The 15368-nt window shown below is 44.1% G+C and overlaps 1 protein-coding gene across 1 annotated transcript; it reads left to right on the top strand.

Moving 5' to 3' along the window:
• The first annotated feature begins 301 nt into the window (after window positions 1–301).
• LOC114083970 (acyl-coenzyme A thioesterase 1-like) lies at window positions 302–8203 on the top strand. The gene is made up of 3 exons (XM_027925181.2): window positions 302–984; window positions 3213–3415; window positions 5635–8203. Exons 1-3 carry the CDS (start codon window positions 411–413, stop codon window positions 6211–6213), a joined length of 1356 nt encoding a protein of 451 aa, XP_027780982.2. The 5' UTR covers window positions 302–410; the 3' UTR covers window positions 6214–8203.
• Window positions 8204–15368: the final 7165 nt, after the last annotated feature.

The following is a 15368-nucleotide window of genomic DNA, read 5'->3' as shown; positions in this document are numbered from 1 at the left end:
GATGAAACTTTGCTGAAGACTCCTCAGCTGTTAAGGAGCAGGGTCAGACAGGACCATATGCAATCGGACTCCATAAGCATCAACCTGTTCTGGAAAGAGCTCCAGGTACCAGGAGCTCTAGAAAAAGGCTTGGTAAGGAATTAAGAGATAAGGAGGGCCTGGGCTGTGTGTCTCACAGATCACCTGATACACGATTGCCCGGGATGCCTTTGCAAAAATTCAGATTTGTGCAACTGTATCTCTTTCAATCTTTCAGCTTCAGCAGTCGTATTAGTAAGTCTCTTTCCACACTCACCACATGATCTCCTGATTGACTTTGCTCTTAGCAGGCATTCTTCCTTTCAGAAAGCTTTGAATTTGCACAAAGAAGCCTCATACAGAGACTTGGAGGGTGTCCCAAAGGCGAGCCAATGGGAGTGGTGCGACTGGTCCCGCCGGCGTTGGCTTCCCCGGATGGAGTAAAGAACCCTGCCCCACAACCCCAGGCGGTTCTGAGACCATTTTCTCATTTTCTCCCTGGATCCCGAATGGCTGCGACACTGATCCTGGAGCCCGCGGGCGGCTGCCACTGGGACGAGCCGGTGCACATCGCCGTGCGCGGCCTGGCCCCCGAACAGCCGGTCACGCTGCGCGCGTCCCTGCGCGACGAGAAGGGCGCGCTCTTCCAGGCCCACGCGCGCTACCGCGCGGACGCGGACGGCGAGCTGGACCTGGCGCGCACGCCCGCGCTGGGCGGCAGCTTCGCGGGCCTGGAGCCCATGGGGCTGATCTGGGCCATGGAGCCTGATAAGCCGTTTTGGCGCCTGGTGAAGCGGGACGTGCAGACGCCCTTTGTGGTGGAGCTGGAGGTGTTGGACGGCCACGAGCCCGACGCCGGGCAGCAGCTGGCCCGCGCGCTGCACGAGCGCCACTTCATGCCGCCCGGGGTGCGGCGGGTGCCGGTGCGCGAGGGCAAAGTGCGGGCCACGCTCTTCCTACCTCCAGGTGAGCCTCCACTTGGCCTTTATTGTTTCCGTCTAGCACTGTCTCTGGTCTCCGTGTTATTTCGCCTAAGAAAGAGGTAGATCCTAACATCCCAGAGGTCCGTGTTAAGAAGATAGCAATGGAATAAAAAGCTGCCTGGGGAGGTGGGCCTGATGCTCCAGATCTGAGATTCTTCCGCTATAAAGACATCATAAGGAAAAGGGAAAGACACTTCTAATAATTTTTAAAAGCCATTGTAGGTAGTTTCAATTTTTCGGTGTTCTTTTAAAAGTTTCTCAGTTTTACAACTTTTCTTCCCATTCCCACAGTATGTTAAGATTTATGTAAATTGGCCATTGCAATAGGAGGAAGTTCACTTTCTGGAGATTATTGGGTGTTTATATACATAAAGTTATTGGTCAGTGAAAAAAAAATGAATGGATGCTTAGCCTCATTAGTAATGAAGGAGATGCAAAAATAAAACTATAGAATGCATCTCATAACCTCAGGAGTGGCAAAGATTTAGAAGTCTAACATGACCAATTGTTGCCAAGTACCTGGAGGAGAGAAACTCACATTCGCAGCAGAAGCAGTCACAGTGTTCAGCTATTCTGGTCACAGTGTTCAGCTACTGCAGTTACCTAGTTGAATATGGCTTTTTACTTGTTCTGGTACATGTGCACCCAGAGGCATGTTGTTTGCTAACAGCCCGAATATCCACCAACAGTGGAAGTGATGGATAGGTGGAGCTGTGTTTCCAGCAAAGTAATGAACCACAACTGCAATAATCAACATGGACTAGTGTTCCCCACAGGTTAGGTGAAACAATCAAACCCCAGGAGAACACGTTCAGTATATTTGCACTGAGATAAAATTCAAAAGACAGGCAAAAGGAGCAAAATGTTGTTTAGGTACATATGTACATATATAAGTGGTGATATTACCAAGAAAACTGGCAGGCCATGGTGGCCCAGGAAGATGGGATGTTCTAGGCCAGCCTCAGCAATTTAGAGAGATCCTGTCCAAAAACAAAACAAAAAAGGCTGGAATATACCTCAGTGATGGATCTCCCCCTGGGTTCAATCCTCATTACATGTGTGTGTGTGTGTGTGTGTGTGTGTGTGTATAAATACATACTTGAACACACACATGTACATATCAAGAAAACTGAGAGATGGGGAGGTGGGGAAGGGACAGAAAGATTCAGGGAATTACAATGTATGAGTACTGAACTATTTTCTAAACAGAATGGTGCCTAGCAAGTGTTTGTTATGTTTTTCTGTAAACTGTATATATGAAAGAGAGATTTTCTTATTATATAAATGGTGAAAGTATCTTGTATGTGTAATCATGCAGAATGAAGCTTTTTATTTTTTATTATGGGGTTGAGGATTGAACCCAAGGCCTTGCACCTCCTAGTCAAGTGCTCCACCTATATACTCCCAGCCCCAGTAAGTAGCATTTTGAGTCTGTGCCCATTGGCTAATCAGATTATCTTTGAGACTTACTGACCTGTTCTGTGTGGTGCAAAACATGGATATAGAACAGTTTATATTCATTCATCAGTCAAAACACATTTGTTTGCAGTTTGTGGCGATTATACAAGGCTGCTACAAACACACACAAGTTTTTGTGTGAAGATGGTTTTTATTTCTCTTGGGTAAAGACATAGGAATGGGATTTTGGGGCCATATGGGAAGAATACATAGGCCTTCAGAGGAAACCACCAACTGATTTTTTTCACAGACTGCACTATTTTGCATCACAATTAGCATTGTATGACAGACAGTTCCAGTGGCTGTGCATTCTCTGGCAGTTGGCATTGTCCAGTTTTGGGGATTAGGAAGGGCCATATGTTTGTTGCTCTTAATTTTCATTTGTGTGTGTGTGTGTGTGTGTGTGTGTGTGTGTATTTTTTTCAATGCTGTTATACCCAGGGTATCACTCATGTCAGCCAAGTGCTGTATCATGGGGCCATAAAGTGTTTTTGATCTCAAAAAAAATACAAGGTCTTTGTGAAAATCCGTGGGGCTTTTTTGATACAGAGGGGAATGTGGATTTAGCCTAGGCCACTCTCTGGATGTTTGGATACCAGAGGTCTTTAAGCATTTTTGATAGTGGAAAAGTTGTTCATCTCCCAGTAGGTAATGTATGGCTTTTGACGGCACTGCAAAGACTTAAAAGGATGAGGAGATAATCCTTGCTTATTTTGTAACTCCCTTTTCTGTAATGTTTTCTTTCTCCCCAAGAACCTGGGCTCTATCCTGGGATTGTGGACCTGTTTGGACTTGGAGGTGGCCTTCTGGAATACCGAGCTAGTCTGCTGGCTGGCAAGGGTTTTGCTGTAATGGCTCTGGCTTATTATGGCTATGATGACCTTCCCCGGAGCCTAGAGACTGTGCACCTGGAGTACTTTGAGGAAGCTGTGAACTACCTGCTCCATCACCCTGAGGTTAGATCTCTTCTTAGTTTTGTGGGCTGCTCCCCACCTCATGCGTGCTTTTGGTTTCCCAGAAGTCAGCCCATTCTTCGGGGCCTCTCCTAACCCAGCAGCCACTGCCTTGCATAGGCACTTCTCAGTGATACTTCTGGGCAGTTCTACATTATCACATTTCCTGTTAGTAAAGAGCTTGCTAGTTGGTATTCTGGAATTCTGAATTCCAGTTTGTTTTAGTATTTCATAGGGTACCTTTGAGAACCTTGAAATTGACAGGAAGTAAATGGTAAGAAGAAGCCATGACCTTCCCCAGGAGGTGCCTGCTTGCCAGTCTTTGTGCTCAGCCACCCTCTCTCCCCCATACCCCTGTGAGAGCACAGGGATAACCTTAAAGGGGGAAATTGACAGCCATCACCTGGCTTCCTGGAATAGTTTGTGGTTTTTAGACTCAGTGTAGCCAAGAATGAGGAGGCAATCCTTGCTAATTTTAAAATTCAATCAGGGCACAATATGGATGGAAGCACTGGAGTTCTTAGAAAAGGTGATATGGTTGGGCGTGGTGACACACACTTGTAATCCCAGCGGCTCAGGAGGCTGAGGCAGGAGGATCACAATTTCAAAGCCAGCCTCAGCAACTTATCAAGGCTCTAAGTAACTTAGTGAGATCCTGTCTCAAAAGAAAAAAAAATTTTAAAAAGGCTGGGGATGTGGCATGTAGGTCATTGATTAATCGTCCCTGGGTTCAATATCTAGTACCCCTCCAAAAGAGAGAGAGAGAGAAGAAAAGAAAGGTAATATGACTAGGCACTGTGATACACACCTATAATGTAAGCAATTCTGGATGCTGAGGCAGAAGATTACAAGTTCAAGGCCAGCCTGGAAAATTTATTGAAACCCTGTCTCAAAATAAAAAAATAATGGGCTGGGGATATGACTTAATGGTAGAACACCGCTGGGTTCAATTCCCAGTTCCACACAGACACACACACCCTCACACCAATTATGTAGTTCCTAAAGCAGTCAGAAAGTATATATTATACACACTCACTCACACACACACACACACACACACATACATACATATATATATTTAGTTGTAGATGGACACAATACCTTTATTTTATTGTTTTATTTTTTTATATGGTCCTGGGGATCGAACCAAGTGCCTCACACTTGCTGGGCCAGTGCTCTACTGCTGAGCCACAACCCAGCCCCAGAATGCATATATTTTAAAGATCAGAAAACACACTTTCTCATGTTCAATGTCAAGGGGTGACCCTCCTCGAAGGGCAAGGAAGCTCCTTTTCTGAGGACTTGTTTCCTCATTCAGGAGAAGGGCCTTATGCAGGCCAGGCTACCCTGCCTCACTATGTGTGACTGCACAGGACTCCCTGCAGTTCCCAGAGCACCGGCTCTCTTCCCTATGCTTGTGCCATGCCATCTGCTTGGAATTCTCTCTTCACCTCCTTTTCCTGTCAAAGAATCAGTTGATTAAAAAGGTTATACAGGATAGGCTGGGGTTGTGGCTCAGCAGTAGCGCTCGCCTAGCACGTGTGAGGCCCTGGGTTTGATCCTCAGCACCACATAAAAATAAATAAATAAAATAAAGGTATTGTGTTCAACTACAACTAAAAAATAAATATATTTTTAAATTTTTAAAAAATATATTTTTAGTTGTAGTTGGACACAATACACTCTACTGCTGAGCCACAGCCCCAGTCCCCTAAAAAATAAATATTAAAAAAAAAATAAGTTATAGGAGCCAGGTGTGGTGATACATACCACTAATCCCAGATACTCAGAGGGCAGAGGCAAAGAGATCTCAAGTTTGAGGCCAGCCTCAGCAGCTTAGTGAGGCCCTAAGCAACTTTAAGAGACCCTGTGTCAAAACAAGAAAGGGTTGTGGATGTAGCTCAGTGGTAAAGTGCCCCTGGGATGAACCTTAGTATCAAAATAATAATAATAACAATAATAATTATTATTATAATAACAAAAACCAAAATGATACATGGTGTAGTGGAAACAGTTACAATATCAAAATAATAATAATAACAATAATAATAATAATTATAATAACAAGCAAAATGATATATGTGTAGTGGAAACAGTTACAATCTGGAGAATAGATAGAGCTAGATTCAGGCTCAGATCCACCCAATTTCCCCTGTGGGCACTGTTCACTCTATTACACTGTTGGTAAATTCACTCTTCTTATTCTTCTGTCCCATTTTCAGGTAAAGGGTCCAGGGATTGGGCTGCTTGGGAATTCCAAAGGAGGAGAACTCTGCCTTGCCATATCCTCTTTCCTGAAGGGCATCACAGCTGCAGTCATAATCAATGGCTCTGTGGCCGTTGTTGGGGCAAGCATACACTACAAGGACGAGACGCTGCCCCCTGTGGGTATCATGAGAGATCGAATCAAGGTGACCAAAGATGGCATCAAGGACGTTGTGGAAGCCCTGAAAAGTCCTTTGGAAGACCAGAAGAGCTTTATTCCCGTGGAGAGGTCTGACACCACCTTCCTGTTCCTTGTGGGTCAGGATGACCACAACTGGAAGAGCGAGTTCTATGCTAATGAGGCCTCTAAACGCTTGCAGGCCCATGGAAAAGAGAAGCCCCAGATCATCTGTTACCCAGAAGCAGGGCACTACATTGAGCCCCCTTACTGGCCCCTGTGCAGGGCTGCCCTGCATATCTTGGCAGGTGGTCCTATCGTTTATGGAGGGGAGCCCAGGGCTCATGCCAGGGCCCAGCTGGATGTGTGGGAACAACTCCAGACTTTCTTTCACAAACACCTGGGTGGTAAGAGTTAAGGAGGGCTCTTCCAAAAATTTAACCAATTATCTGAAGGTTTGGAAGATAAGACTTAAGTATATTCTAAGAACACCAGTTAAGATTAGTTCATGTGATTAGAGGAAATAACTCCTCTAAGTTGCATACTGTTCTCTTTAAATATTACTATTCAAAATAGTGTCTATCCAAGGGCTGGGGTTGTAGCTCAATGGTAGAGCACTTGCCTAGCATGTACAAGGCCCTGGGTTTAATCCTCAATACCTAAAAAAAAAAAAAAAAAAAAAAGTGCCTATTCAAAAAATGATATCAGAAATGAAAAGGGAACCATAAGTATATACACATTTATTAAATTAAAAATTGGACCATTACAGGGGCTGGGGCTGGGGCTGGGGCTCAATGGTAGAGTGCTTGCCTAACATGTGTGAGGCACTGGGTTCAATTCTCAGCACCACATATAAATAAATGAATTAAATAAAGGTCCATCAACAACTAAAATAATATTTAAAAAAAGAAAAAATTGGACTTACAGACAAAGCAATTGTTTCCTTCATTTCTTAAGATACTGCCCACACAGCAACAAAAAAAGATCTTGATTAGGGGCCATAGGAGATTCAGAAAAATACAAACATTATAAGCAAGGCTGGGGCCAGGTGGGACACTGCCCTCTGATGGAGGAATAGTAACACAGAACTAGCTCATCATGTTTATTATGTAGGGTCTCATTATCAGGAAGTTAAACTACAGAAGCTTTGTAAATTGTTCAAGGTTTGTGAGTTATGAAGAGGCTTCTTTGTGTACTAAAAAGTTACAGAGCTAGAAACATTTTTGTGGTTATCTTGCTGTTACAGTGTTAGGAACTTCCTGCTGCTATCCTGCTGTACCCAGAAAACCCACTATACTAGAACATGTGATAACTATTGATGTCAGAGCTGAGTATCAAGGTTGTTCACATCCTCACCTTTTGGCAGGGACTATTTCCCAGGCTTGGCTTTTGCCTACACTGCAGGGTCAGCCAATAACCAGGGCTCATTCACTCTCCATGTCTCTCCCTTTTTTATTTTTTAACTGCAACTCATGCATGTCTCCTCAGAGGTGTTTGAACTGGGATTGGATGAGCTTGCCTGGAACAAAACAACAGAATTAAGAGTAAGAAAACAAACCCTATGAGATACCATGCAGTATGTTTTAGCATATTTTAAGAATTGAAAGCATTTACATCATTTAATACCTTTTTTGCAAAACTGGAAGTGATAAAATGGGAATTCTACTTTCCTGTGTAGCTTAGAGGTAATCGTGCAGTTATAAGAGATCTAAACTAACATTGTTATGATTCCAAATTCCTAATAGATGCACCTTTATCTTTTTTTTAATCCCATTGGAAGCTATCATATAGAATAGGTAATAAGTGACATGATATTGTAATGGTTGTCTGACATTAAGACTTTGTATCTGATCACCCAAGGCCATTACAATACCCTCTAGTGTATTTAACTTAGCTTTGAGTTTATTATCATAGCCTCTTCTGATTCTGGTCTCATTCCCCCGTCTGATTAAGGGAACCCTTACTGCTATAAGGGGAAACAGGGGATGACTGCTTTGGTTGCTTCAGGCTGAGAGGGAGTGATGTGGAGCAAGCAGTTTGGGTTTGTCTTTTAGGAAAGTTTTGGGTCAGTCTATTGGTCCGTGGTAAAAGTCTGGTTTGGAAAGAACTGGTTATATAGTCATTTTTGAGGTTGGTGTTTCTATGAGAGCAACAGAAGACATGAGTACTGGAATGAAAGAGTCCTTTAATTAGGTTAAAAAAATTATTCTCATTGACCCTAAATATGTTTTCTTCCAGTGGTCCTTGCTCATGGAGTCATTAAAAAAGAGAAAGGAGCCACTGCATGATTTATGGGGCTTTGACTTCTTTTTATGTTGTTTTACGGTTTATAATGGTACTTTTAATTTAGACTGAAATATGTAGCCGCTTTTTAAGGTAATAAATCTATTTTGATTGTCAAGAAACAATGATAGACATTGTGTTGTTTTTATGCTAACACCAGTGAAATCATAAAAGAAAACAAACAAACAACAACAACAACAAAAAAAAAAAAACCTAGGCTTAAAAAAACAACCTGGCTCCAACCATAGAGTCCAGCTATCCCTGCCCAGGATGATTACAATACTGTTAAAAGGGCTTTGCCAGAGGTCACCTGGTTTCTACTTTTTAGCTCCCATGTGACTTATTTTGCTTTTTTAGGCCATGATCCTCAACTATCTGATTGCAGAAACCAGGGGAACCTATGCCCTTCTTGGGGAAGATGGTTGCTTCTACATTAATACCTCTAGGAAAATAATGAAAACATCAAAGTCTTAAAAGAAACATTGCCATCTTGGAAAAAATGAAAACAAAACAGGCATGGCCATGGGGTGGTCTGTTATCTCAGATTTTTCTTTTTCTTTTTTTTTTAAGAATCTTTTTATATATATATATTTATTTTTTAGTTTTAGGCGGATGCAACATCTTTATTTGTATGTGGTGCTGAGGATTGAACCTGGGCCACACGCATGTGAGGCGAGTGCGCTACCGCTTGAGCCACATCCCCAGCCCTCAAATTTTTCAAGACTGGTTTGGAGGGTCCTGGCCCTTACTCAGCCCTTTGCTCTCAATTTTAGTTCTTTTGACACTTCTTATTTTTTTCCCCTAGTTTATTTTACTGCTAATATAAATATGAATCTTCCAGGCTAAAGCAATTTCAAATCCAGCTAATGTCCATGCAGGGTTTCCAAGCACTATCCCCTGACAACTATCATTTGTCTGTTAACCCATCTTCTTCTGCACCCTCTTTAAACCCGAGAGTGAGAGATTCTCATTCCTCCAGGAACATGCAGGACAGCACCCAAACCAGAGGGGCCCTGCTCCCATGATCCTCTAAGATTAAGGAAGATAAAATCTCTCAGCAGGGAGTGAGACAGCTAAACAAGCCCTTCATCTATGGGGGTTAACAAGTGGGCCAGTCTTCAAGGCTGTGAAGATAATACCCCTGGAGATGAGAGATTGGAAAGTCAGCTTGGCCTTGAGAGAGTATGTGGTCAGCAGAGCTACCAAGAAGGCAGAACAAGGAGAAACAAGGCAAACCTGCTGCTCGGCATGGCTGTGCATGTAGGGATTCCAGCTACTCAGGAGCCTGAAGTAGAAGGATTGAAAGTTCCTTGCCAACTTGAGTAATTTAGTGAGAATCTGTCTCAAAAAACAAACTGGGGATGTATTTCAGTGGTAGAGTACCCCTGGGTTAAAAACAAACAACAACAACAACAAAAAAAAAAAAAAAAAAAAAAACTAAGACAAGATAATCATCTGACCTAATAATATTAGAACATTCCAGGTGTTAAGGTCCAAGACATGTATAATCTAAAGTTACCTTTACTTTATTTTCATTGTACAAATCACACTCCAGTGTGGAAATTTCAGATAGTAATGATATAAGTGTTGCATGAAGAAGTATCATGAAAAAGAGTCCAGGTACAACCCAAACTCCACCTCCACATGTGCTGATATCAAGAGACCACCTCCCTGTCTACCCCCTAGCTGCCATGAAAGCTGTGTATCTTTGTCCTTTGATTGAGTCAGCCTGGGACTTCTGATCCCACATGCTGCCTCCATTTTGCATACTAAGCTTGCTCCTGTGCCAATGCTTTCATCTGATTCTTCTGATAGACAGCACAAGAACCATGGAGTTAATAGTAACATCATTTGGAATTATCCCTTTTCTTTTTTTCCAATTATTTCAGTTTTACTATATTCCGTTCTAGCAAATAAATCAAGGTCCAAACAAGGTTTATTTCACATGAATGTATTAACTGGATTTTTTTTTTTTGGGGGGGGGTCAAATAAATAGGGAATTCTCTTTAAATAACCATCTCCTCACTTCCTGAGTGGCCCATCAAGAGTAAATCTTCAAGCATCCAGGGGACATGAGGCTTAAAAAGAAGGGGACAGGCAGAGGGGCTGGCATAAGCTATCATCAATACTCAGGGTTGGGGGGGCCCTGGTTTCCAGCCAACCTGCAGCCCCCAAATAGCATGCTTGGATGGACATGCACTCTGACCCCAGTTGAGAAGCCCCTCATAGAGAGAGGAGAGACTAGAGGGAAAACAAATTCCAGAAACACTAGTAATGGACAGAAGGGCTTCCTTCCCAGCCAGAGGGCCTGCTGCCACCCAAATCCTGGAGGCTCATAGTAAAGCTCTGAAGTCAGAAATGGTAACAGATGGCCAGGGACAGGGAAGGCAGTGGGCATGACTAGGCCAGACCTGGCTGAACGGAATGGGGGTTGACAGTCAGATGGGACAGTGACCTTCCAAGGCCAGGCACAGACCAGTGGAAGGAATGTGAGTCAGACCTGGCAGTGCCTGTTGGCCCACTGGGAAGACATGTGGTGGTCTGAGGGAGCTCAGGAGGCTGATGCAGAATGCCGAGCTGACCAGGGGCTGGACGGCAGCGGAGGAGGTGGCCACAGAGTCCCTCTGTGAGAGGGAGCTACTAGAGTGAAACAGGAACAAGAGGATGACCTGGGGCTCCTGAGCTGAGCCCCAGAGGTGGTGAGAGGGGCTGAGTGGGCTGAGCTAGTGTGGAAGCTGGGTTGCCTGTTCAGAGGCCAGGGATCCTGCCTTCCCAGACCCGGGGAAGAACATGGTCTGTCCCTGGCATCCTTCCTGGTGATTTGATATTTACAGGCGTCACCAGTATAGCACCTGATAGAGTTCACCCAACTGAAGGGTGAACAGCCAACTCTAACCAGTGGCCGTTCACCATGGAAAAGCTGTAGGACCCTCTCAGAGACCTTCCAGGAGCGTCATATCTGGTTAACCAGGAAATTCTGCTCTAAATAGGGGAAGAGAGTTTGTCTAAATAGAGGAAGAAGGTCTCACATTTTGTTAGGGACACAGAAACTAATACATGGTCTAATTCTAGAGTTATTATGTCACAGATCCAGGTATGAGGCTCAGGCTTCAAGTCACGGGACAGCACTGGCCATTGCGTGGGGCCACCCTCCTCTCATGGGGACAGAGCACTTTCTACAGCTACTGATTCTCTGCAGATCACAGCACCCCTGACAGCTGGCCTGACACCACCTACTTCTTCCATGGAGCTCCCAGGACAGAACGCCCCAGAGGAAGGGGCTCTGGATGGCCCATGCAGGGCAGGCCACCTCTTCAGCTGCTTTTCCCTCCTGTGTCAAAGAGCCACTCTGTGTGTCTCCATAGCAAGCTGGGCATCAGGGAGGCGAGGCAGGAGCTGCCTTTCTGAAATCTGAGTGTCCATTTCAATTTCTGTGTTGGTGGCTACAGCCGCCCAGGTCAATTCTTTGCAGATTATGTGTTTAAAAATCTGTAGCTGCAGTTGCTTCATTAGGTAGAGTGGGGGAAAGGTCACTGAACTAGGAGAACTGGGTCCTGATCTGATAATGGTTTTTTTTTTTTGCCATATTTTGCACAGCAGAACCCTATAAACCAGTGAGAGGTGATGGGGGATTAAGAAGACACAACAGATATTTATAAAGAGAAAGCTGTCAGAGGTGGGACACCTTCCTCTGATGGAGGAACAGTGACCCAGAGCTAGCACAACATGTTTATTTTTATTATCAAAAGGTTATTTGTAGGAAAGTTTCTGCAAAGTAGGCAGGCTTGAAGGTCACAGCACTTGGAAGGTATTGTGCAAATTCAACAGCTCTCTGAATGAAAGGAAGAATGTCTGCTAAGAGCAATGTCTAATCAGGTGATCCATGTGGTAAGTTTCAAAAGAGAAATACAAAGACCACTGAAGCTGAAAGATTAAGAAAGGTACAGTTGCAGGGAGTTGTACCATTGTGTCTTAAAGAGTTCAGGGCTCTTTACTCATCCCAGTCCTAACAAACCTCTACAACTTTTTCATATTTCTCTCCCATTTTTCTCTTTCCTAACAGTCATGTTAAAGGGCGATGAGACCTGCAAAGTGACTGTTCATCATGTAGAGCACTTCTGTGGCTCTCTGAGCCTGGGGAAGCTCCCAGCCACAACTAGCATGGCTGAATTCCCAGATTCTATCCTTGTGAGTGTGCCCCTCCCCCATATTCATTCTCTCTCTCTCTCCACCTTAGAGAAGGAGAGCCTTCATACTCCACTTTGGTAAATGATGGCTGGTGTGTGACCCAAAAAGACCCCACTCTTGGGCTAGGTTTTTGCTGCCTCATTGCTACATGGATGGAGCAAGGACCTGTATTGGGTGCTTTCTTGGTGTTGGAGGCATCCTCCTTCTAATCCTATCCTCTCCAATTCCTCCCTTCTCTTACACACTTAGACCTCTAGATCAGAGGCTGCTTTTTTGCCATTTTCTTCCTGCATGCAACACCAGCCTTCTCATTCTTCAGAGAGATAAGATCTCTTTCTGGTCTCTTGAAGAGGTACCTTGTCTGAGACCCTCACTCATCTGGACCCCAGTGGTCCCTCCCCACTGAGATTGTAGAAGGGGATGTTCTTTCATTCTCTGTTGGAACTGATGACTGGTGATGTGAGGTATCACCAGATGCTTTGATCTCATCCGCCATGCTGATCAAACCTCTCCAACATGAGGGCTACTCCCCCATAGGTTGTCTCATAAATAATTTTAAGTACCTTAAAACTAGATGCCTCAATAGGCTTAAAACACTTATTGGGCCACAATCTAAATTAGAACACTTGTCCATGGCCCCAATTTGGAATTTGGGACCTTGTTCCAAAAATTCTCCAGGATTTAGACAATTTCCTCCAATGAAATGACAAATGGCCTGAGGTTCCTTACCGCCAATCTTTCTTTTACCTTCACTCAAAACCCTCATTATGCCAGCCCTGCTCTGCCTTGCAACTAATCCTGCTGACTCACAACTCTCTTCCTCATTCACTGCCCCAGAAATAGCTGATAAAGCCCTCCTTACAGGTCCCAGGGTCTCTTTCCCCACTCATCCAACCCCCTACTCAAACACCACACTAATCCTCCTTAATTCCCTGGCCTCCTGGGAATACCAGGTACAAGCCCTGGGAGTCCCCTACAAGTCAGGGAATATCCACTGCTTCATTGCTTTCCTATGCAAACAACTAGACTCGGTCTATCCTGGCTGGCCCCAGTGCCTCAAGGTTTTAGCTAAGCAGCTCTCCTCATCTCTGAAGCCAACAAATTTACCTTCTATCAACCCATCGCTGTTCTTACCACACACTCCCTCTCAGATCTCCTCAGTTGTTGAGAGCTATGTATAAATTATGGGTTTGTTTGAGCCATAAGGGTAGGGAAGCTGCTTTTCTGGGAACTCCTGAGTGAAATTCCCCAGTTGAAGAAAGCCCAGATGATGCTGGTACCCTGCCTCAGCTCACAGTCTCAGGATCAAACCCAGCTGCCCGGAGATGGGTGTAACCTGCGAAGCACCCAACAACCTATTTACTGAAAGACCTCTGCCACGCTGAAGCCTTATCCCTGCCACGCTGAAAGCTTTGATATTCTTTCTCTTAAATAAAGGATTGGGGCCTTTTTCAGTGGTTTAGTTCCAGTTCCTATTAGGGCTGGAAGACCCATCAGGCTCTCCTCTTTTCAATATAAATTCTGGCTTTCTTTATTTCTTACTGATTACTTCATACCTTTTATTTTCCTAAGTGGCTCACACCTCTGAGCAGGAATCTGCCCTATGAGGGTGCTGGTTACCCCAGCATTCAGTCATAGCTCGTGCCTCTCCCTTCCCCAAGCCAGAATCTAATTACTGCATGTATACCTCCCTGGACTACCTTTCCGCAAGAATCCTCATTAAACCTGCAAAGAGAAAAACCCTCTTCTCCCAGCAAAAAACTCTTCTGCCCCTGTGGTTTCTCACTCCTGTCCTGACCCCTTGACTTCTTAATGAACCCTTTTTACATATAAAAGACCAACCACTTCCTGACTCCCTAGACCAGTTCATAGATGGAAGCTCCCCAAAATAGCTCCTTTACCTTCAGGCTATGCTATAATTTGAGGTAAAACTACCGTGAGTTCTTCCTTCAACCTAACCCAAATAATTGAAGCCTCCCCTCCACCCTCAGGCACAACTTCCCAACAGGCTACTAGTGATCCTCATTTGAGCCTTATCACTAGCTAGGGACAAATCAATCAACGTTTTTACTAATTCCAAATATACCTATAACATTATTCCCTCTAACATCTTAATTTGGAGAGAGCAAAATTTCTTCAGAGAGGAACAACCATCCTTAACACTGACCAAACAAGTTGCTCTCTTTGGCCACCAACAAGTTGCTCTCTCTGGCCATCACTCTCAACCATCACAAACTCCTAATCCAGTCTTAAACTCTGTTTCTACAAAGCTCCAATTTACCCCTGATAAAACCAAAGCTCTGTTATCCTACTTTCACAATCTGTTCCATCCAATCTTTGCTCCCTTCAACTACTCCTAAAGAATCCCCCAAACCTCTCCTTTTCAGATTTACTGCACCTCCAACAAATTTCTCAGTCCTGTACCACCTGTCTCAGGCTAATCCCAACTCCAATGTGAGACCACCCCCATTTCCCACACCCCAAACTAGGGGAGCCCTTCCTGCCATTGGTTGGAAACTTGATTTCCCCCAAATGCCCCCTATAGGAAAAATCTAAATATCTCCTAGTCTTAGCTTTAAAATCAGACTACCTTCTCTAAACTCTCACAAGACATGTTTTCTTCTGTACTCCCCTCATCTGGCAGGAAAAAGACCAAAAAAATCTGTGTCCCTTTATTAGAGTAAAACTACCCCTCATCTATCTAGTTCAGGAATCCAAATTACTTATTTTCTCTAGTGGAGATATCACTCAGAGCACTAACAGGCTCACAACAGCAGCTTCCCTTACTTCTTAGCTTCTGCCAGATCTCTGTTTCTCCAAGGTTTGCAGAACTTGCAGAGGTTATTGCCCCAAACTGGTTTGAGACCAAAAGGAAAAAAAAAAAAAAAAGTCACTTTTAAATCCAAGCTGCTTGTGGCACCTAAATGGCTATCTATTACACTGCTTTTGTTAACAAGTTCTTCCCTAAACACTACAGTGCGGGGGAAGGAAGATGGAACGATCTCATATATATGTCTTTTTTACCGAGAATCTTTACCTAAGAGCTCTCTCATTCTTCCAATATCTAAACAGACTCTAATCTGAGCCACAAGTGCATTCTGA

Source organism: Marmota flaviventris, chromosome 2 (assembly GCF_047511675.1).
Source record: "Marmota flaviventris isolate mMarFla1 chromosome 2, mMarFla1.hap1, whole genome shotgun sequence".
NCBI classification, from domain to species: Eukaryota; Metazoa; Chordata; class Mammalia; order Rodentia; family Sciuridae; genus Marmota; species Marmota flaviventris.
This window is presented reverse-complemented; position numbering and strand designations above follow the sequence as displayed.

What these genes read in the sequence shown, in the direction of transcription:
- LOC114083970 (XM_027925181.2), top strand. Translation starts at nt 411, where the DNA reads ATGGGAGTGGTGCGACTGGTCCCGCCGGCGTTGGCTTCCCCGGATGGA. An exon ending in CACGCTCTTCCTACCTCCAG is followed by an intron (nt 985 to 3,212) that starts GTGAGCCTCCAC and finishes TTTCTCCCCAAG; the next exon opens with AACCTGGGCTCTATCCTGGG. An exon ending in ACCTGCTCCATCACCCTGAG is followed by an intron (nt 3,416 to 5,634) that starts GTTAGATCTCTT and finishes TCCCATTTTCAG; the next exon opens with GTAAAGGGTCCAGGGATTGG.